Below are 24,086 nucleotides of genomic sequence, written 5' to 3'. Positions count from 1 at the left end.
AGATTGGATACATCCACTTTTGTTTTAAACTCTCTTTCTCTTTTTTCATTTGAATAGAGACAGACTGTTTTTTTTTTTAATTAAAGTTTGTCTCACAAATCTAGGTTCACACCCTGGTTTAAATCAATTACTATTTGTCCTGGCTCAAACTAAAATTCCATGCAGTTAATTACCATCAGATTTCCTCATGGCCCCACTGGAGGAAGGAAAGGGAAGGAGCTCATGTAAGCAACACTAAGCTGTGGTTTAGCTCTATGTTCAAACCAGGTGCTACTGTAACAGAGAGTGCTGTTGTGTCTTATGGGCTAGGCACGTAGTGGCCTAGATAAACCTTTAATCAATTCTAGCACAGCTCTTACATTCATATAATACTGGCTTCAAATATCACAAAATACAAGGAAGTGATCAATTCACTTATCTCAGCTCCATTATACAGTATTTAAATTTCATCACCTACCATGTAATGTGCACATTGTCTTCTAATGGGCATGCAGAACTACAACCTGAAATACCCTGATTTTTGGTTAACACTGATTAATTATTTTTCTATACTGCTACAATGTATACCACCCCCAAATCTTATACAGAAGCTCCTGTTTCTGGGACCTAGTCACATAGAAAACACACTTATTCCAAAGAACTTCTACTCAGTTTTACAAATGAACAAGACTTCAGAAATGCTACAAGTTTTAAATGAAGAATTTGGTTTATTTTAGAGGCAGTGTCCAGTTTTATAGCTGGGTTTTGCTCCTGAATGGACATAGCACAAGTTCTTCAGGCTCAAATTAGACCTTCAGGAGGAACCAGTTGTATTTTCTAAGCTGTTTCCCCTCACCTGTGGGCTAACTCTAATATTTCACAGAGAATCATCATCCATCTAACTGAAATACTCTCTAACGGCCCATCAGCCTTGCCTTCTCTTTCAAATAGCCCAGCTGAGCACTGCACAGACTGTGATTTTTCCCCTTCTAAGATGTCTTACTCACTCCATAAGCTCAAGACTGACAGTCGAATTTCACACTGTGATAGCCCCCCATCGATTTTTCACTTGCAAGGAGCAACTCTACAAATTAAAGTTAACACTATTGTTGAAACTTTGAAATAACCGAGAAAAGGAACAGAAACATACCTGGACTACACCATCTTTACAAAGAATTCAATATATTGGGGAGGAGGAGGAATCTAGGAGTTAGAGCCATTCCAGACAATTAAAACCCTTTTTCATAGAGTGCTCCTTTGAATGAAAAAGACTCTTATAAAGTCCAGAACATATGAGGGTACATATGAGTGGGGCAATCTAGGAATGTTTGGTTTCTACAACAGGATGAAAGCACAATTAAAAATGTACAAAATAGTCTGGGACATTCCCTGGGGAAGTGCTGTTTGCCACCAGCAACTTTTTTAAAGCCAATGTGCACCTCTGCTTCTGTTCTTACCAATTCATACAGACTATGGTCCATTGGCCACAGGTCTCATGAAACTGAACTAAACCATAAAAGCTGATTAACAGACTCCTGTCACCTAAGCTTTTAGTTTCTGTGGAACATGCACTTAGGGACATTATGAAGCTATTGTGTATTTGGATGAGATTATAGCTACAAGAGTCTGTTGGGAGTAGAGAGGCAGCTGAAACATGGCTCCAAGGCTCAGTTATGAGTCAGAATGATTATAAATTGATTGCAAAGAACAGATGATCATTGAGGTTTCCAAATTATTCTCCAACTTGGATTAAAAATAATTTCTAAGTTTACAATTCCTACCCATCTATTCCCTCGAACACTTAACCTTCTTTCCTTTAAACTGTAGGGTGGGAGAATCTTTGACCTTTCAGATGTTGAACTACTCTCATACTATTGGCTAGTCTGAGTAAGGCTGTTGGGAACTGGAGTTTCATACCTGGAAGACCACTGATTCCTCAGCCCTGCTATAAACCCTACGTTAGGCCAATGCTCCAGTCATAAAAGAAGAATATAGAAGAAGCCTATTTCATTCTCATCTGTCTATTAACTTGTATATATCTGGGCTTCTCAGGCTTTCTGATATTGGGGCCAGGCAATTATTTTTTCCACTGTGCCAGGTGCCAGCACCATATTGGCCCACTGGCTACAATTTCTTTTCTTTTCTATTTCCTGGAAAATGCACCAGATAACAGCAGCCAATGGCTCTGGGACCAGCACCGGTCCAGGGACTACCACTCTGAACAGTACTACTTTACAGGATAGTGACAAAATACCCCAGTATTCCTTGGGAAATGCCACTTTCACAAGGGCTAATGATGAACCCTCTAGCCTATTTCTAGAAGGTACCAGAAAAGTGTGAAGGAGAGACTCAAGTTCTTGAGCCTGAAGTACTACTGTTTCTTCCAGTAAGGTGAATTTAGAACTAAAGTCTGAGAGAGATTAGCTTTGATTAAGAATAAAGTAGCATCTGGTTTGGGAGAAATTCCTTAAATTATGTCCAAACCAAAGTTAACATAAAGTTTGGATGCTTGACTTGTCAGTAGGCCTGAGTACTTTCTCAGCTTGACTTATGATAAAGATGAGGAACAAATAACCAGTACCTACTGGGGCCCAGTGAAGGAAGCATAATGTAACTTCTTATGACCACCTGTCCTTTAACTCACTGGACAAGAAAAATACTACTAAAATACTCTGATCTACTGTCTGTACTAAGCTCAAGAAATCATTTAGCCAAGCTATTAGCCTTCCCTAGGAGCAGCCCAATTGTTTAGGAACACTGCTTAATCTCCTCTTAAGAAAACCACAATTAATGAAAACCACATTAAAATGCAATGTAAAAGCTATGCAGGATTGGTCTCGTTGGTACATGCTATGCGAGAAATGATAAAAAGTCAAACCTTTATCAGTATGACTGGGCAATTATGAAAACATTTTCCCTCCTAAATGGTGAGCAACTCCTTAAGCTTCCAGATGTATGGAGGTACACTAGTATCATACACTCAATCTTGCTTACAGTAAAATAATGTGAATTACTTAATGCTGCCTAAGATTCTGTTTCAAACTGACACATCTTGCCCTGAAGGTAGTTAGCTAGTAAGTATGCTGAACAGGACAACTGGGGCTTTAAAGATGTAACAGTGCTGTTGGTGCTGTTATTACTTATTTTTAACAGGCTTCTGCTTTTTCCCTTGTTTAACCCTATTAATCCCAAAGGATTTACTAGAAATACTTTTGTTTATGGAGATGGGATGTCTAAATTTATAGTAACAATTTTTAGTCTCCCATTAAATAAATACAAAGAAATTTGATTTTGTCCATGGGAACTTAGCAGCAGCAACATTAAAAAAATCGACTTTACATATATGACTCCCTAAAAATACATTTTGTACAATTCTACAGGGGCTAAAACAGTAACTAGGATCACTAAGTATGGAAAACATACAGCCTCTCGCCCCATCCCACTTGTCAATTATTTCGTATCAAAGCCAAAATGTTATCTGAAACAAAATAATTACACAATGTATATATTTGCTTAAATCTATGTAGTTTATTATGCATGTTACATCTGGGTATTTCCCTCATATGGAGTTTACTGAACTCTGACAAAGAGTTATAGCATAAATAAACCAAGCACATAAATGCTTGAGGTTGAAAATTATAAGCGGTCAACTGAGGCAGCAAAATGAGGTTTAAATAAGAAATGTTAAAAAAATTGTGGGCAAGGACTCACCACCTGTTCTTTGACAAATGGAACATCCCCCTATTGTACCTCTTTTCATTTCTGAGTGTTCAGCAGACACACGTGCTAGTGTGTGGCTTTCCAGATACTGCTGGATTGCAACTCTTATTAGCCACATCAGTACAGCCAGTGGAAACTCTACTCCAGCAACATTCTTCCTCATTCCTGACCTGTATCAATTGTTTCAGTCTGCAAATACAACAGCTCCCTGCCTTGAACAAATTTCTCCTTCTTTCAGTAGTGGCAATAGATATATTTCTTGGTTCGCTCCTTCTGTAAAAAGAATGGGAACCATGATGCATTTGTAAGACCTACACATGCACCTGAGCAGGCAAGATACTTGAACTGATATACAAACATTCCATATTCAAAAAGTCAAGAAATGGGATTTGATGTTTAAATGATATTATAGCAACCAGAGGTTTACCTTTTATTTAAGAAGACAAGTTCTGCAGCATAAATTCTATATTGCATTACTGTACAGGATATTCTCAGCTTTAACATTTGAAGTAGATTTAAGAAAATATAAAGAAATTCATGTGTGCATACATGTGTGTTTGCACACACACACACATTCACTGACCTCTCTCCTCTAAAACCCTCTTCTAAACCAAATAAGCTCCTTGCCCAATCAACCATGAGAAGCATGAAGAGTTATATAAAGAAGATAATTATAAAGGGATTTAATGCTTGGCGAGCGCAAATTGCCAAGGCTCATGACAAAGGTGGTGCACACGCTTGCTTAACTGGCCCAGTGCCCTGGCTTTGCTCTTATGTAAGCAGCACAGCCAACACGGCATCCCAAATGAGATTTGTTTTATGGAAAAGAAAAGTGTGTCCCTTTGCTCCTGGGAATGGCAGCTTGAGTCCCACCTCCCTCTAGTTTTGCTCCATTCCTGATTAATGATCTTGTCTGCCTGATTTATGACTCACCCTGACAGATTAGAGTTTCCTCTTCAACCAACCCCCACATCCCCCACCCCAACCTCAGAAGGCACAGCCACACTCCACTGGAAATATTAAAGAATTATTAAATAAACATTCATACGTCATGTCTCTTCCCATCCTGAGCTCATCCTAGTCAACACTCAGCAGCCCCAGCCTGTTTGCTTTTCATGCTGACAACAAACAGCTGGAGTGATTCATGGAGAGGCTGGCTACAATGTTTCATGTCATATATCATGCTAGCAGGGCTCCCTGCCCCAACAGAGATAAACTGATCAAGCACAACGGACTGGAATGAATTTATGACAACACAAAATTGAGGAAAACAAATGGGAGGTGACCCAGTGGGGCACTAACCCAGACTCTTTCATTGGCCTGCAATCTAGTTTGGTGGCAGAAAGCAAAATTGAACATTGGCACTGTGAATTAAGAGGCTGGCTTCTTAACCTCAGAAAGCCTTGATTTCAAGATGGCACCAGACAACATGGCTAGTGTCTTCAGGAAGAAAAAGTGAGGGGTTCTGCAGCCAGCAGACAGGTGGGCTAGTTTAGCAGAGCATCACTGCTAAACTTCAGGGGCCAGCAACAGGGAAAGGAAAGCACGAAAAATGTGAGAAAAGGCTGATGAAGTCACATGGACACTGGCAAGAAGAAGAAAATATCACACCATGCCTTCATTTAATTTTAAAGCGGCCATAAAGGGCAAGGAGAAATTGTTCCCAGGGACAAACTTTTTCAGGCCATAGAACAAAATGCAATGGATTTAGGTTCCCAAGTCAAAGTCTATGGCAGGGATTCCATGCTGAAGTTCAAGAGTCATAAACTGCTCGCAGTTCAGTTTTCAAGAACTGCAGCCCTAGGTAATTCCAGGGGGCTTGATTTTGCTTTACCTCCCTGCACTCATATGAAGAAGGAGATATATCTCCTTAGTAGAGCACCATGAAAAGACTCAATCTCTGGCATTTTCAGGTAGGGAGAGAATCACCATAAGTCTACAAAGGCAATACTAAGTTAGTTGGACAGATGGACTAATTTATCTTTTTGCCTGGTACCAAAGCTTTTTTTCTTATTTCCTACTTTACCTTTATAGTTAGTGCAACCTGGCTAGATCTGTATGCTGGCTTGTCTATGGCTTAAATGAACTCTTGACTTGTTGGAATCACTGGACTCACTTCAAATGCTTGCATTCATCAGCAGGGCCTTGGTTGCCTTTTGGCTGTCCATCTCAACAGGGGCCCTTTCACAATATGCAACCATGGTGCAATATTCTACCTTAACTGCCATGGCATCCTAAAGAATATTATGATTTGCCATCTAGGGAGGGGAATCTAAAACTCTCAACCAGAGAGCTTCTGCCTCAAGTGCAAACTACAAACACCAGGATGTCATAGGATGTTGCCATGACAGTTAAAGTGGAATTGTTCTTGTTATGTGCCTTCAAGTCAATTCCAATTAATAGCGACTGTCTCAAAGGATATTCTTGGCAAGAATTATTCAGAAGAGGTTTGTGCCACTGCCTCCCTTTTAGGCTCTAAGCATGTGGCTTGGTGAAGGTCATACAGTGAATTCCCATGGCTGAGTGAGGATTTGAACCCTAGTCTTCAACAGTCCTAGTCCAGCATTCAAACTACTACATCATGATGGCTTTCCTAAGTGGATTACAGGGCTGTAACAGTGTTGTTTGACAGCTATGACAGGTCCCCATGTAATGGAATCTCTAGAACTACATTAGAAAAAGAGTGAGAAGGAAGGAAAGAAGGAGAGGTGTCTATACAGGACATATGTAAATAAAGCAAATATCTAAAAACACAAAATAAAAATAAAAGCATACATGCATACTGAATGTATATTGAGGTTAAAGTGCTGTGAGGGGCTTTGAAAGGGGACAGACATTGTTTAATGCTTTGTGAATCCTACACCATGTATATATTGCATGTGTGCCCTGGTTATATAATCAAAGTGGCCCTTTCCAGCCCTACTATTCTATGACTTATGAATACATACTGAAACAATGCAATAAAAAAAAATTCTGGTCTGTTACAGACTGCCCAAATAAAGCTGCTTCGGGTCTCTTTGGAGGTATGCTGTTTAAATGATGCATGCATCCTAAGAATCCGGAAGCTGCACCAAAGCTGCACTCCAGTCCTTAGGAATGGAGTGTGGCTTTGGCGCGACCTCCGGACTCTTAGGACCCATGCATCATTTAAATAGCATACCTCCAAAGAGTCCCGAAGCAGCTTTATTTTTGCAGTCTGTAACAGGCCTCTGTTTCACTATCAGCAGAAAACTACTGATGGTCTAGCCCCACAGAAACTCTATCAGGGGTTTCTATCAGACAACACTGTCATAACCCTTTCAGAAAGCTAGAAACTGCATCTTGAGTGGTTTTCTAGAACCAAGCACTTCATTAATCAGCCCTTTACATATTTTTCTCCAGTAACAATCATTAGATTAAACTACAGTCCTTTTTTTGAAAAATTAACTTAAACTTATATTCAGTTTTGGAAATCATGGATCCTTTCACATACAGCAAAAAAGTGAGAGAAAGCCTTCATCTACTCTGTTGTCACAGTGGCCCAATTCAGATATAATAATAAACTATAGTTAATTATTTTGACTGAAATAAGCTAATGGCAGGTTGTCATATGAATTTCAAACACAAGCTGGGAGAGATGGGCTACATGGGAAACTGTCAAGGTAGATCTGAGATTATATAAAGGAGGGATAGCCAATACATTTCTCTCTCTCCAAGGCAAGTTGCTTGGCATGCAAGAGACTCCACTACAAGAAGTCTGAAGCACATATTCCATTAACTTTCAACCCAAGTACATTAGCTGTGTGCCAAAACAAGGACAGTTTACTGTATTGTATTAGCTAATTAAAAAGATACTCTCCATGCCCAGACTTTGTTTTGGAAAGGGAAGAGAAAATGAATGTCATTCTTATAAAAGTAGGATCAATAAAGAGAATCACTGCTAACTCCATTAACCATTGTTCTAAATGGGCAGCCCAGCTGACACAGGTGATAAACCATGTGCTTCTAAACACTTTTTAAAATGCTAATCAGACGTTACATGGAGCTTAACACACTAATCAAGAATGCCCAGATTTAAAAGCAAAAATTAAAGTTATGAACAGAAGGAAGTGATCCCACAGAGTGCTTGCCACAAGTACCACCCAAAACAAGAAAAATGAAACCAATTTAGCTCCAGATTAAGAACCAGGAACTGGAGATGAATCAATTTAGCTAGCTGGGCTGGGTCACCATATATCATGCCTTGGCAGTGCAGGTTGAAGAAGCTAGACAGTATGAATAAAAAGAACACCTTCCTTTTGTCAGGCTGCAAGGTCTGATCCCAGTTATCAATTAACTTAACAGAGCCCACCTCTTCCCACATAGCATTTTAGCTCCTTAACCATTGCGACACAAACTATTTATCACACAGAATCCCTGAGGAGTAAGGAAAGGACAGCACAGCTGGCACCTTTGTTTCTAAACAGTCTTGTTTCTTTCTCTGTGGAAGTCAAGAGCCTCTAACTAAAAGGCAGAGGCACTTTCTACAAGAGATTTCTTATCAGCTAAGGCAGAAATACTATCTGATGCAAAAAAATAAAAATAAAAAATAAAAAAAAATGGCAGCTGACATTTACCTTCTTTCAGAAAGTAATGGAGGCTGAGAGCCAAAGTGTAATTTTTGACTTTGTAAGTCAAGAGAGCTTTACCTGCCACAAAAGAGCAGAGGCATATTTCACAACAGAGAATTACTGTATGAGGCACTTGGGGAAAGTTTCAGGTCCCTCAAGATGTACTGAATAAAGCTTTTTGAATAATCTAATCAAGATGATGATGTCAATTCATCATTTGGACAAGTGTTTTTAAAAAATGTCAAACCTTGTTCTCTAGGATGCAGGACAAAAATACTTGGGAGTCAAAAATTAATGCAATGGGCAGACACTGCCTGGTAAGACTGAATTCTCTTATCCCTATGGAAAATGGTATCAGAACCTTGCTGCACACTGCATGAAAAAATGGCAAAACCCAGCTGTTGCAGCAAAAGAAGCCAGTACATGTTAGCACAACTAAATTAAACTGCACACATGCCTCATTACACCATAATCTCCCCCTTACATATCCCTCTCTTAACGTCTACCTCTGATGTTTTAGGAATTCTATAACCCTGGACTTGAATTCCTTGGTATACAACTGAAGGAGGCAAACAATGTCCTGATACACTGAATTTAGTTGGTATGTTAACCTAGAAGAACAAGGTTTAAAGGGCTCATATAACTAAGAATTTCACTGTATCTCAAGTACCGTATATACTTGACTATGAGAAGAGAATTTTTTGCCCCAAAAGACCTAGCTCAACTTATTACAGGGCAATACAAGCTTCTTCCACAGCTTGGCTGTCTCCCGAAGGGACAACTGGGCTGGCGAAAGTCCTAGGGACAAACTCTTGCTACCTCCTTTTCCCTGGTCCCTGTGTCCTCCAGAAGCTGGAGGACACAGAGATCGGGGAAAGTCCTGGGGGCAAATGCTTGCTCCCTCCTTTTTCCTGGTCCCTGCGTCCTCCGGAAACTGGAGGATGCAGGGATCTGGGAAAGGCTGGGGGAAAATGCTTGCTTCCTTCTTTTCCCCAGTCTCTGTGTCCTCCAGAGGCTGGAGGATGGAGAGATCTGGGAAAGGCTGGAGACAAACACTTGCTCCCTCCTTTTCCCTGGTCCCTGTGTCCTCCAAAGGGACAGTCAAGCTGCAGAGGAGGAAGAAGAGCGAAAGCTAGCCTTTGAAGCTCCCTCCCCAGCTCAGCTGTCTCCTAATAGAACAGCTTAGCTATGCAGGGGAAGGAAGGGTACTGACACACAAATTATACCCTTGACTTATCCAGGGGTCATATCAAAATCCCGGATTTTGGCCCCAAAACCTACTCTTGACTTATACATGAGTATATAATGTAGTCTGTTCTAAGGCTGCACTCCTCATGGCAAAGCTCAGGGCCACTGGAGACTCCCGGTCCCTCCAACTGCTGCTTCCATTTCCCATTCTCATTGTCTTTCTGTCTCTCTTTTTCATTCTCTAGCCTTACTCTGATGTCTGCTTTAGTAATAGACTGGTTAACCATGATGTGAACTACAAGAAACCTCAAATGTGAGGGTCTGTCAGTAGTAAAGTAGCTGGGGGAAGGAGAGGAAATTTTGTTGGGTGTCTTCAAGTGTTTTCTAAATTAGGATGACCCTATAATTTTTTAATTTTTTTGCAAGATGTCTTGAGTGTTTTTTTGCCTTGGCCTTCCTCTGAGGCTGAGAGAGTGTCACTTGCTTAAGGTTACCCAATGGGTTTCCCTGGCTGAGCAGCCATTTTAACCATAATCTCCAGAATTGTAGTCCAGTGCTCAAACCATTACACCGTGATGGCTCTTGAGAAAAATACAGCAGCAATCAAATGTAGTGAGGAAAGAATACAAGGGAGCAAAGACAAGCATAATTTGATGACTGAAGAAGTTTATGCCACAAGGGCTGGAAAAAATACAAAACTGTGTATAAGCATGCACAAGACAATACTTGCACCTGGCTACAAAATCTTTGCAGAGTATTCTTTCAGTGACTAGAAGAAAATTAATCCCAATCCAAGGACCAAACGAGCTTGATGGAATTTGTCTGTTAACTTGGTGGATGATGGATACTTAGATGATATGAGGTGGGGTGGGAAACAAAGCCTTCTGAAAAGGCCAGCAAGGTTTGATGTCCTGTTCTGTTGTTAAGGTGGGGGCAGGGTGAAGGAAGGGAGTCCCCTCACAGTTCAGTTAAGCTTTTCCAGTGGCAGTGCCTGAAGCCAAAAGCATGAAACATATAATCAACCCTTCCACTTCAGAGGCAACATACCAAAATGGAGATTTTCCTCTTACAGAATGAAAAACAAAAGGATATGTGCGATTCTGATTTTCAGTTAGGTGGAGAGCTAATACTTTGACTAAGGATTTTCAGTTAGGTGGAGAGCTAATACTTTGACTCAGTTAAAAATTGAAAATATTTTCACTTTATATATATATATATATATATATATATATATGAGAGAGCTAGAAGGATACCAACAAGGCTAATATAATACCATATGCTATGCTTCCCCTCTGCTACAAGGCTCCTGGCAATTTCTCTTTCCACCCCTACTACAGAATGGATACTCACTTCTCTATGTCACTGTTCTTGCAGGTCTTTTGTATAGGCTCTTGTTTACTGCTCTCCCCATTACTTGTTGATGGCATTTCTGTAAAGGAAGAGCCCAGAATCAGTGAGGTAAAGGGAAGAGCCCAAGATTAATTCACATACTTGTTGAGTGAAACCAAAAGATGAGTTAACTGTTCCATTGTTGGGTCCTGAAGAGAAAACTATCAAGTTGTGCAAGTCCCACCCTTGTTGAAGAATCCAAAAGACAGGTGTTGCAGAAATATTCAAGATGCATTAATGACTGGCCTAGTACAACCGACTTGTACAACTTATTATTATTATTATTATTATTATTATTATTATTATTAATATAGTGCTGTAGATTTGCACAGCGCTGTACATAAAAAAACAAATATAAAAGAGTAAACCTGCCTATGGCGTACAGTCTAAAAAATGATAGGATAATACAAATAAAACACATAGCAATACAGGAAATGGTTCAATAAAAGAGGCAACAAAAAGAACATCAGATAGCAAGTGACAATCACGCAATGTCTGGGAACGCTTCTCTGAACAGGATGGTCTTCAACTCCGTTTTGAAGCTGGTTAAAGAGGTGATGGCCCTTGCTCGCGAGGGAAGAAGGTTCCAGGAGTGAGGGGCAGCAAGTGAAAAGGGGCGAATCCTAGATGGGGCAGAGGAAATCCTGGGCTGGGACAGCCGACTTTGACTACCAGAATGGAGGGCCCTAGTGGGAAGGTGAGGAGAAAGAAGGTCTGATAAATAAGGAGGGGCCAGCCCATGCAGGGCTTTAAATGTTGACAGCAGGAGCTTGTACTGAATATGGAAAGGGAGGGGGAGCCAGTGAAGGGATGCCAACAAAGGAGAGATGTGGTCAGAGCGGTGGGCGGATGTGATAATGCATGCAGCTGAATGCTGGACAGAAATTAAAGGACAGAGGTGAAAAATAGGAAGCCCAGCCAGGAGGATGTTACAGTAATCAAGTCGTGATTCCACTAGGGCATAGACCAGAATCTTGGCAGTAGAGGTGGAGAGATATGGTCGGATTTTGGCAATGTTGTATAAAAAGAATCTACAAGCCTTGGCTGTAGTCTGGATCTGAGGGATACACGACAGAGAAGAGTCAAAGATAAAACCAAGATTGTACATACAATCTTTTTAGTTAGACGATTCCCTGCCCTCGGGCTTGGATGAAGTCTGACTACCTGTGACCACTGCAAAAGATCTGTCTGGCAAATAAGATCTAAACCAGTCGAGAACAGAGTCTGAGAACCCAAGGTCAGAGAGTATATCAACTAGAAGGCTGTGATCAACGGTGTCAAAGGCTGCAGACAAATCAAGAAGGATGAGAACAGAGTAAAGGCCATTAGCCTTGGCCTGTAAAAGGTCATTCGAGATCTTAGTGAGAGCTGTCTCTGTAGAACGCCGTGGGCGGAAACCAGACTGAAAGGGATCGAGAATGGAGTTGGCTTCAAGAAACTCAAGACAGTGAGAATAAACAACCCGTTCCAAGACCTTAGAAAGGGAAGAAGAGAAATCGGATGACAGCTAGACAAAGAGGAGGGGTCAAGAGAAGTTTTTTTTTAGAATTGGGGAAATGAGAGCATGTTTAAAGTCCAAAGGGAAGGCACCTGTAGAGAGAGAGAGATTGAAGATATGGAGAAGCGAGGGAGCTATGGAAATTAGAAGACGAGTAGGAATTGGATCAAGAGAACAAGTTGCAGGTTTGGAAGAGTTCAGAAGTGTAGAGAGTTCATCCAGAGAAGCAGGAGGAAACACATAAATTTTTTTAGTCGTGGGTGATAGAAGATTATGAGCAGAAGAAGAATCGGGAGGGACTATCTCAGAGCGAATGGTGGTAATCTTTGAGATGAAGTAATTAGCAAAGTCATTAGGAGAGAAAGATGAAGAGACAGGAGGAGAGGGAGGTTTAAGCAAAGTGTTGAAGGTGGAGAACAGACGCTGCGGGCGCCTCTCACTGGCGGAGATCAATGATTTGTAATAAGTTTGTTTTGCTATAGACAGGGCACATGAGAAGGAGGAAAGAACAAATTTGTAATGAATAAAGTCAGCCCACTGTTTGGACTTTCTCCAAAGACGTTCGGCCACTCTAGAGCAGGACCGGAGAAACTTAATGAGGTTGGTAAGCCAGGGCTGAGGCCTAGTCTTAGAGGAAGAAGTGCGTACAGAGACAGGGGCAAAGCAGCCAAGAGTTGAGGAAAGAATGGAGTTAAATAAAGACATTGCTGAGTCAGCAGATTCCCCAAGATTTAGGGAAGAGAGAGAGATGACTCCAGGGTCTGACCAAGATGGTTAGAGTTAACAGATTGAAGATCACGAAAATAGCTTACCACACACAAAGCTGTTAAATGATAGTGCTATGGTTTATTCAAAAGCTAATTATGAGTTTGGGATACCAAATTCTGAACATCTGCCTCAAACTATCAAATTATCTTCTCCCATGCAATAGTAACTGGACACCTAGTAAGCTTGCACTTTAGATTTTAAGACTGCATTTTAGTTTCTGGACAAAGCATGATTGCAAATAATAATTCTGGTAATATAGATTCAGCATGCCTCCATGTGCAATTTGCTTCTTGACAGTTCTGCATTTAGGATTCCAGGACATCTACATCAGGAAGAAATGTGTGTTTACAGGCCAGATGTTTACTCATAAGTCACAAATTCATGCCAGGTCTGTAATCAAAATAGGCAAAAGAAAGGCCCCAAAGTTTCTTATAAGCCTTTCTAAAACCATCATGGACAATGCTTAAGGGAAGAATATTACAGAGTACCTAGGACTAGAGGTGGAGGTGAACTGAAACTAACTTTACTTGATACAAATTGTCTCAAATATATTTAATATATTTAATCCTTCATTACCATGAAGAAAGGGAAGAATGCTGTATCACACAGAAAACCAAACCAAAACAAGTAAATAATTAGATAGTAATTACCAGACTTATTTAAGAAGTCCCTTTACTCTAAATTTAGAACACATTCCCCATCAACATGCAGACTTTGTATCGACATGTCATATTTTTCTTACATGGTAGGCAAATATCACTTTAAAAGGGTTACATGCACACTAGTGGAGAACCAGTATGAGAGTTGGATTTGGATTCTGGAGAACACAATAATCAAGAGAGATGTACTCTCTCTCAAACCTAAACCACTGCACAAGACTGTTGTGATATTAAAGAGGTACAATGCCCTGAGCTCCTTGGGTCACACAATAAAATAGGGTTATTTTAAATCTATTGATTCGTCTATCCATCTAGAACTATAATCTGGTCTTCAACTCTAACAAATAGTACAACTCAACTCTAACAAGCTCAAAAAAATAGTAATACAAAAAACAAGTATTTTAAAAAGCTGAATAAAAATATAAGCTGCAACAGGACAACACAGCCAAATTAAATTGGATTTAAAAGGTTTTTTTAAAAAAACACCTAGTTTGCTTTGGAAAATACAAAAGTATTCAGTTGATTTTCAAGTTACAATTAGATTCAGAGCTAAGTGAGCCTCCAACACTGAAGTATTTTAACTGTAGAGTTCTTATCAGGCATCACTATCTTAGTCTTGATAATGGAAAGACCTGAAGAAGAGAAAGACTCAATAGCTAAGAAGGTTCATATGGCAATATGAATAAATACTGGGACATTGCAAATGTCTCAAAGCACAGGCCTCAAGGTAAAAATCAGGAAATTGGTCTGGGCAGCAGAATCCTGAATTTCTAAGATTCTGAAACAAATGGAGGGGTTTGACATTCCCCATACTATCTGCTAAGTCTATACCAAACTAGCCATAGTACCAAAAGGAAGAAATTATATCCTAACTTTAATGCTGATCATGCTGCTCTGGAGAGAATTAAAATAAAACCCCATAAACTTCTCCCTGAGTGATTTTATAGTTTTAACTGAACTACCACTCTCTTGTTGGAAAGAAAAGGCAGTACTTGTATCCATGAACACAAATTAAAGTGCTGCAAAGATTCTCCCATTAAAACCCAATAGTTGGAAGACACTTTATTTCAGTGGTTCAACTGCCTGGTGTTATGTGCGAGAGTTACTGAGAAAAACAAAATACTGCCATATGAATAACATCAAAATTGTACCCTGAAACACTATTATTGTTCTCCAAGTGCCTGTGTGACCAAGGAACAGACCTAAGCCTGTCAAATATGTATTTTGCACTCACCATCACTTGCCCATTTAGAGAATTCTGGTGTTATCCGGGTACTAGGCGTGCCACCACTGAGCAGGGGGAAAAAAGAAACAAACAGTAATGAAAAGTATGACACAAAAAAATTCCTTGATATACTTTCTACTTATCAATGATAAGGATTTATCATTTATATGGCAAATAATATAATTTAGAAACCCATTTGGTTTAACCCCAAACAAATATTTGACATGGAGCATTACTGCCATTTTGCTGACAGAAAACCGAGTGAAACATCTGTACAGCCACATAATAAATCCTGCACAGAAGTGAAACTTGAGCTCACATATCCCAAATCCATCTTAATGTATAGCCATAAACCAAATTTATGGATACTACCATACTTCCATAGCTCCAGTATGGCATAGCATAGACTTCTGCAGCTATAAAGTTTGTAGAAAGATATGAGGTAGTAGTCTGACTTTTGTAGATACAATTCAGTTCTATTATGCCCCTTAAAACTGTGTCCCACCATAGTTTAACACAGCAGTTTAATGGAGATTTGTGAAAGCAACACCTATCCTCCGCCATCTGGATAGCAGTTTCCCTTGTTTTCTTTTACCAAGAATTGCAAAGTGAGAGAATAGAGAGAAGCAATTGTAGCATAATACATTTCAGTCAGTTCCAAAGGCAGCTAGCACAAAGCTAGGTTCCTAAGTGCAGGTTCCATCAAAGCACCAGCAGCTGCATTGATTCCTACTTATCTCTGGGGCAATTCAAGATGATGGTTTAAATTTGTGTGGCTTGGGCCTCCAAATTTCAAAGCCCAGCTCTCTCCTTTGGTCCAGTTCCCATCTTTAAGACTAGTCAGCCTTAAAGCTGTTGAATATTTCATTTCTCCCTACAGCTATGGAACTTCTATCCTAATGAAAGGAACTGATAATTTTTAAGAAACATTAGGAGAATGTCTTGAGTTTTAACAGCTAAGGTTAAAAGCATGTCTAGAGAAAATGTCACTGAATGTTTTTTAAAGCCTGCTCAGGATATTTTGACTACCACAGTAATTATGGGTTTGCCTAAGTACACTGCTGGCCTGATTCACGTGGCAGGGAATATCTTAGGCTCAGGTGTCTGCAATGGAACAGAGAGACTGTGATCTGTTTTATTTTAGGTTTTTTTTTGGAAGGGGGGGTCCATCGTCTTCACCTGATTTGCTATTCTGGTCAGCTGATTTCTTTGTGAAGTTTAGTTTGGCAAAGCAGACCCGCCTTGCAGGGATGAAGAGCCAACCAAGATGGCCTATTTCTAGAAACTAGGTTAGCAGGTCTAGTAGTTCTGTTAAGTCCTTAGTCTTGCTGTGAAATGAGCAGGCCATTGTACAGTTGATACCTAGTACCTATGCTAGTGCTGTGGAACCCACAAATCCACTTCATTTACAAAATGTCTACAGGCAATGAAACAGGGTGGATAAGAGCTAGGATACAGGTAGCATGAGCCTGCTGGGGTCAGGTCCAGAGAGACCAGGATTGAATCACTTGGTTACCTGCTACAGCAAATTTACTAGACGTTTTGAGGAGAAAACTGCTTGTATTCACTTAAAACCTGATACCACAACTGTTGCAATATCTGGGGAAATGGCTACTTCCCCATTTGGCTAAGTTTCTTTGAATCAATTTCAGTTGTCACAGACTGATGATATGGACAAGATATTTGAATCAGTCTATGCTACCACATGGAAGCTTGACCCATGCTATCTTGGCTGGTAAAGGCTAGTTGAGGTGGACTGACTGGGTGGAACCAAGGGGTAATAAATCCCTGTCAGGAAGTGCTGCCTGCCAGTGTGAATGAGGCTGTAGTGCACTCTTTCCTGAAGAGGATCTGGACTCAAGAGATATGTGACTACTACTCCTCCACTGCTAATAACCTCTTTATGGTAAGCTGTTTAAGTATGTGGTGGCTAGGCGAGTTCAGATGTTCTTGGAGAAAACAGATTATCTGAACCCAATTCCAGTCTGGCTTCAGGCTAGGATGCAGTGCTGAGACAGTAATGGTTTCCCTGGCTGAAAACCTAGTCCAAGTGAAAGGTGGAATGTTAACTTGTTGGTCTTCCTATACCTCTTTGAGGATTTTGATACCATTTGATCATGGTTATTTTACTGGACTGGCTCTTCACAATGGGAGTAGAAGGCACCATGCTATAGTAGATCTGTTCTTACTCACAGGCCTGCTTCTGGAGAATGATACTGGTAGACTCCTGTTAATTCCAGTTCTATTAAACTGTGATGTGCCAAATGTTTCCATTCTATTCCCAAGTTACTTGCGGAAATGCTTCTCCCTACACAATCTGCCCTGCACACTTAGAATAACTGGTAAGAACATGTTAGAATATCAATCAACCAGGCTCATATTGACTTCCCAGAGAGCCTTCACAGCAGCTGCTCTGAAATTGTGGAACGGTCTCATGGAAGTGATCCTTCTTACTTCCTTGGAGTCGTTTAAGAGGGCACTTAAGGCAGATCTCTTCCGGCGAGCTTACCCACCTGACTTGTGTAAGAGATACCTTCAGACCATTGTATGAATCTACTGCATCACCACTTGATGAATCAGTTTTAAGATTAACTATTACTTTTATTGATGTATTTTATATGTATTTTATTATTGATGTATGTGTTTTAACGGATTGTAATCCCGCCTCGATCCATCTGGGAGAGGCGGGAAAATATAAATAAAAACTATTATTATTATTATTATTATTATTATTATTATTATTAATATCAATATGAAATCACTGGGTGAGATCATTAGTAATTTTGGCACTGGATGCTTTCAATATGCTGACACTCAGCTCTACTTCTTAGGGATCTTGTAGCACCTTTGAGACTGAATGAAAAAAGCTGTAGCATAAGCTTTCATAGACTCCTCAGATGCATGGAGTGAACTGGTGATGAGGAAGGCCTTTTATAACCAGACTGTACAAATTGCCTTGGAAATGCAAGTCTTGTGGGTATGGTGATGATGTGACAAGTTTTAACTATGGCCGCTGAGGGACAAACTCAGGAGGAAAGATGCTGCCTAAGGTCAGGATGAGTGGATGACCATATGAATGGAATGGAGTGATGTGACGCACACAGGAAACAAGATAAACACATCACAGCTCAGAATTTAAGAACTTTAAACAAAAAATTAATAAGCAAGTTTTATGCCATCCTTTAAACATCAAATATTAGTCACTGTCCAAATTATTGAAGAAAGCAACTACTTGAGGCAGACAGGTGATTCTATAGTGTGAAACTTGATTTCAGGCCCCAGCTTGCAACAAGCTAAGTACTAGGAAAACTTCATTTCATTGCTCTATCAATCTTTTCAACCTTGACCTCCAAGACTCACTCAGTCTAAGAGACTGGAGCAATGTAAGTGCTGTTTCCACACAGGGCAGAGGGCTTGAAAAACCAATCCATTTCTTAGCTCCCTGTTAACACCCATTCAGTTATTTGCCTGAAGTGCTTTTTAGAAGCTTCCACATGGAAGCCTTTGTCAAACTCCAGTTGACAGCTTACAGTAGCCCAAAATACAGAATCAAGTAGTACAAGAACCAGGGCCTACTAAGGTTACCCACCTAAAGAAATATATTGATGCTAATAAAGGATAATAATAATAATAATAATAATAATAATAATAATAATAATAATAATAGAAACTAGAATGTTCTGGGAGTTTGTTCTGCTGGTGTTCTGAGCACATGCAACTATTCCCAAGCCATTGAGAGTCTTGCTTTCACACAAATTATTAGTGTACTAACAACCAATTCTAGATTTCCAAGCCATACACCAAAAGAAGTCAGTCAGTTCCTTAAGAGTGGCTAAATTGCAGCAAGGGTTGGATGAAAATTAACAGCTCTGAAAATGAATCTTATGGTTTGTAGGTTTGGAACTACAGGGTAGTTGTCGTTTCTGGAAAAAGTTAAAATGGCCTTCATTATATCGTTCTACTATCTAGTTAAAACTTTCTTTTGCTATTTTTGGAGGGGGGATCTATTGTCACAAAGGCGTTTTAAGATGTGTTTTTATTGTTTTGACTAATAGTTTTTTTTTAAAAAAAAATTCTTTCAGAGTCATGTGGCTAGCAACATACTAAAAAATAAAATTCATTTAGAAGCAGTACAAAGATCTGCTTTACTGCACTCTTGCCTCATAGCCCACAAGTTAGCAATGTGGAAGTGCATTTATTAACCCTTGGAAAAAAAATCAATATTTTCTTTAATCTTAGAAGGGTTGCATTTCCAAATCTCAGATGACCATAAAACTGACTAAAAGTACAGAAAGAATACATTATAAAGGGGCAGGCACTATAAGGAGTTACATACCGGGCATGTGATACTCAAATCACATTACATAACCTATAGAAAGTTAAGGACATTTAAATTCAAATCTACGGGACTAATCTTGGAACCATGTATGCACTTGTCTCACTGATTTCAGCGGGATATGCAATGTGCTTAACAGTGTCACTATTGCTCCCAGCTCTTTTCCTTTGCTTATTTATATTTATAATATTTCTTGTGTCTTGCTCTATTTAATAAAAAATTCAGAATTCAGGTCTTGTCAAAAACTCCATACATTGCAACCCATGAGCCCTGCTATTACACTGTGTTACACATCTACTGTACTTGATATTTTCTTTGATATCTCTAATGGGAGAAATTAGGGGTTTTTTTTCTAGTGTAGAAAGCCTCCCAATAGTAGGAGGCTATTAACACATATCATGGAAAGGCAGCAGAAACAAACTGTCTTTTTTTGCAGTGTTGACATACATGTGGCCAGCAGAATTTTTACTACTTACCATTTTATAGATGGGTAGCTGTCTTCCTGGAATGTGCCAGCTCCACAAATTTTTTCTGTCCTTGTGTCATACTGAACTGAAAAGGTATGCACCCTGAAAAGTCCTCTTCATCCCCACTCTCCCCCAGGATGATGTAGCACACCATTCTCCACATTCATACAATACTTTTAAAGAGTCACTTACTTTAAGACTGCACCTCTTAGTGCTTCTCTTTCTTTGGCTTCGCCTGGTTCTTCCCCAGTGCATGGAATGATATCTGCCTCTGTATATCTGAGCATGGAGAGTTAAGGAGAGCAAAGGCTGATATAAACTTTATGGTTTTCATTTTAATGTTTATTTCAAGCTATAAAGGTACCGCAGCCAAGAGAAACTTAGAGGTATGCAATGTGCAGTGCAATATATAATTGCAAATGCACCACACAATACAGTAAAAAACAAAAACAAATAACGTGACGTACTGAAGATTAACTTTCAAAGAGTACTAGAAATGCCAAGATGAAAAGCAAACAGTTATCTGATAAAAACACATTCATTTGAAAGAAGCGCAAAGGGAAACTTGCATCGTCTGAGCAAGGAAAAGCCAATGAAGATTGCTGCTAGGGAATAACTGAAAGCAGACAGGATCATTAACTGAACAACATCAATCACCACCCATCTCTGACTGCAGAATCATTTTGTGTTTCACTAAAAAAAACCAAATCCCAAATTCTACCAATCTGAGCCTGGTGCAAGAGACATACACTTAGAATTAAAAAATTGTAAGTGAGGAATTATTTCTGAGTATCAGAACTCAAAAAACCTCTCAGTGCTCTTGTGCAAAAATGTATTCCAAATGTTCTTGATTTCAGAATTTGAATGTAGAACAAAAGAAGTGTAATTTGAAGCTATTATTAAAATTAATGGGAGTCAGAAATCCTGGTCAATCTATTACAAATTATCCTGAGATCTACTAGTAGATACAGGTGTACATTTGGTCCACTGGTGATTTAGAATACATGCAACTTGTGTGCTGATCTCCTAAGTTTTAAAAGCTAAAACAATTAAAACCTGTGCACATATCAGGAAAACAGAAATGTTTTAAGTGGTTCAGCAAAGCTACAGCCTCACAGTGGGAGTCTAGGACCTCTAGAAAATGATACTGTGATTTTCCATATTCCACTGTGTCATCTCCATCCACATCAAGATCAGCATCACTGTCTGGATTCTCCTTGCCACTGCACATAACAAATCCAGATCCTGGAAAGAAAGAAAATGTGTGGAGCATATGTTACTACACTGAACACCAAACACCAAAGGAACATAAAAGCTTGGCATAGGGGAAGAATGGGAGAGAAATAGCAATTTCATCTGCACAGGTTTGTAGTGGTTCCCTTCCTCTAGAACAGTGCTTCTCAACTTACACCCCTCCAATTTCTCCTAGTAGGCTAGTAATTTCTCCTAGCATCTGACAGCTGTCCATCCTTGCTTTAAGGTCACTGTAGCAAGAGTTTTATGAAGATTATACCTTGTTGTACATAATAACACTGGCAGAAATTAATTCAAGTTTGTTATATTTGAAAAGAGAACAGTTATTTTATATTTTGATGTATGAAAAATACATTTATATAATTCTCTCCTGTTCAAACTAAGGCTGAGTCTCATTTGTTCAGAATTCTGAAATAGTCTAAAAACCAAAACCTTTTCATGGGTAGCTGAGCTAGTGACACCTTTGCTTTCTGGTGGTTCAGTGTACACACACTTTGTTTCATGCATAAAAATTATTTAAAATATTGTATAAAATGACCTTCAGGCTATGTATATAATTTGTATATGAAACATAAACAAATTTTGTGTTTAGTTGTGGGTCCCATCTCCAAGATACCTCATTATGTATGTATATGCAAATACAGGTATTCCAAAATAAAAAGTTCAAAATCCAAAACATTTCTGGTCCAAAGCATTTCAGAAAATGTAGACTCAATTTGTATCTAGCAGGGAGACAGGAAATTGTGGGAAAATAACAAGCCTCTCAGATGTTGTAACTGTACCATGCAAGAGCAAAAAAGCACACTCAAGCAAGTGCTAGCAGGCCTGTGATTTATTGCGATTATTATGCCAAGCAACAGGAGCCAAACATAAAGAAATATTGAGGTATTAACTCAAGACATGAAAAGGATAGCTTAGACTAGTACAATTTGGAAGAATTCTATATATTCCAAATGCAGAGGTGGGAAATAGGGATTCAACTTGTTCATTCGGCCTGTTGAATGTATCATACATTGAACCATACATCATTGAATCATACATTGATAACTAATGTTTGGGTTTTCAGGAAGCAAACAGATTCCAGGCATTACCACCAACTCTGTCATAATCTTTCATCCTTTCATCAAATTGAATTCTCAGCTTTCCCCATCCCTCAATAAGATCTGACCATATGAGAAAGATTTTAATGAGCAAAGGGGGCCAAGATGGAGTATGATGGAGGTGCTTTAAAGAAAGGAATGCATTTAATATCAAGATAGCATGAGCTAACATTCAATAGTGTAAGGAATCTCCCTGCTCCAAATTATAAAAGGCCACAGACAATACAATTTTGGGAACTAGACCTTAAGCATTAAAGTAAAATCAATGAAGTTATCTGAGAATTTTTGTTCACATAGTTTCATCAGGATTTTACACAACCCTGAACTCTATGGGAAATCTAGAATTAGTGTTAAAATTACTAATTCTGAATTGAGAAAATTCTGTATTACAGTATATGATTCAAATAAGTAAGTAAAACAAACCAATTAAGAAGACTTATTCTGTTTACTGTCTTTCTTGGCTACAATCTGGATCATCTTTTAGAATTAGAAATTTTGTCTTTCAATTTTATTCCACTCCTCTGCCACCATAAAGGCTTGAATATTGCTTTCGAAAAGTTAAAATTGATTTTCTGGATTGTACAACAGCCATTTGATGGTATATGCACTAGACAATGAACAACCCAACAACATAGACAGCCTGAATGGAATCCCTATTAAAGTCTGCGTTTTAGCTAACATGTATACTTAAGTCAGTGTGATATAGTGGTTTGAGCACTGGACTATGACTCTGGAGACCAGGTTTCAAATTCCTGCTCTGCATGACCTTAGGCAAGTCATACCCTCTCAGCCTCTGAGGAACGAAAAAGCAAATCCCCTCTGAACTTGTCCAGAAAACCCAGTGAAAGATTTGCCTCAGAGTCACCATGATTTGGGAATGACTTCAAGATACAAAACAACAAGTACTCTCCCTTACATACAGTACAGATTGAGATTCCCATATCCAAAATGCTTGGGACCAGAATTGGTTGGGACTTTGACTTTAAAAAAATCTTTTTTTGAATGTCTGTATTTGCATAAATGTACATAATGAGATACTTTGGAGATGGGACCCAAGTCTAAACACAAAATTCATTTATATTTCATATACACCTTATACACATAGTCTGAAGGTAATCTTATGTAACATTTTAAAACAATTTTGTGCATGAAACAACGTGTGTGTACACTGAACCAGCAGAAAGCAAAGGTGTCACTATCTCAGCCACCCATGGAAAAAGTTTTGGATTTTGGTGTATTACAGAATTCTGGATAAGGGAGACTCATCCTGTATAAACTGGAACAGATTAGCAAGTATTCTCAGCAGTCTAACTGCTTTATAACTCTATTAGTTCATCAAAACACTTCACGGATTTAAGAGGACAGAGGTGCCAAAAGACTGGGACACTTCATCATAGTTGCCTAAGGACTGGTAGTGCTAATTCACATAGACAGAGGCAAAAGGTCACAGGGATATTGGACTGCAGCAATATCTTATATTCAGCCCCTCCTCTCTGAAAGACCCAGCCTCTGTAACCACATGCCATCCTTTCTCCTAACCTTCCTCCAATGGATTCAGGCAAGAGGTATCACCCTAAACATTAGGAAGAACTTCCTGATGGTAAGAGATCTTTGACAGTAGGAAGCAATGCCTTGGAGAGTGGTAGTCTTGTTCTTTGGAGGTTTTTAAACAGAGGCAGGATGGCCATCTGTTGGGAGTGCTTTGATTGTGTGTTCCTGCATGACAGGGGTTGGACTGGATGGCTCTTTTGGCCTTTCTAACTCTATGATTCTATTCTTTATTTCCTCAAATACAACGCAGGAGTTATGGCTGTATTAATTTACAGGAGCAAGAGTTGGGACTGGTGAAAATCTAGAAAGAAAGAAGTTTCTTTTATTTCTTCACTTCAGTAACACCACTGATGCAAAATGAGG

The 24,086-nt window shown here is 39.3% G+C and overlaps 1 protein-coding gene across 3 annotated transcripts in view; it reads right to left on the bottom strand.

Moving 5' to 3' along the window:
- Positions 1 to 24,086, bottom strand: part of RNF220 (ring finger protein 220) — a 373,850-nt gene that overhangs the window by 21,530 nt on the left and 328,234 nt on the right. For 2 of the 3 annotated variants that reach the window (XM_089514992.1, XM_089514993.1), the window contains 4 exons: positions 20,967 to 21,063; positions 20,011 to 20,097; positions 15,025 to 15,080; positions 10,827 to 10,905 (listed from right to left, as the gene is read on the bottom strand). In XM_089514992.1, coding sequence (XP_089371118.1) covers positions 10,827 to 10,905; positions 15,025 to 15,080; positions 20,011 to 20,097; positions 20,967 to 21,063 — 319 coding nt within the window. Of the gene's footprint in view, positions 1 to 3,898; positions 3,973 to 10,826; positions 10,906 to 15,024; positions 15,081 to 20,010; positions 20,098 to 20,966; positions 21,064 to 24,086 lie in introns of all 3 variants that reach the window. The other variant, XM_089514994.1, reaches the window with a different exon arrangement.

Source organism: Sceloporus occidentalis, unplaced genomic scaffold, assembly GCF_023333645.1.
Source record: "Sceloporus occidentalis isolate IW3139 unplaced genomic scaffold, rSceOcc1.0.p SCAF_3, whole genome shotgun sequence".
NCBI classification, from domain to species: domain Eukaryota; kingdom Metazoa; phylum Chordata; class Lepidosauria; order Squamata; family Phrynosomatidae; genus Sceloporus; species Sceloporus occidentalis.
This window is presented reverse-complemented; position numbering and strand designations above follow the sequence as displayed.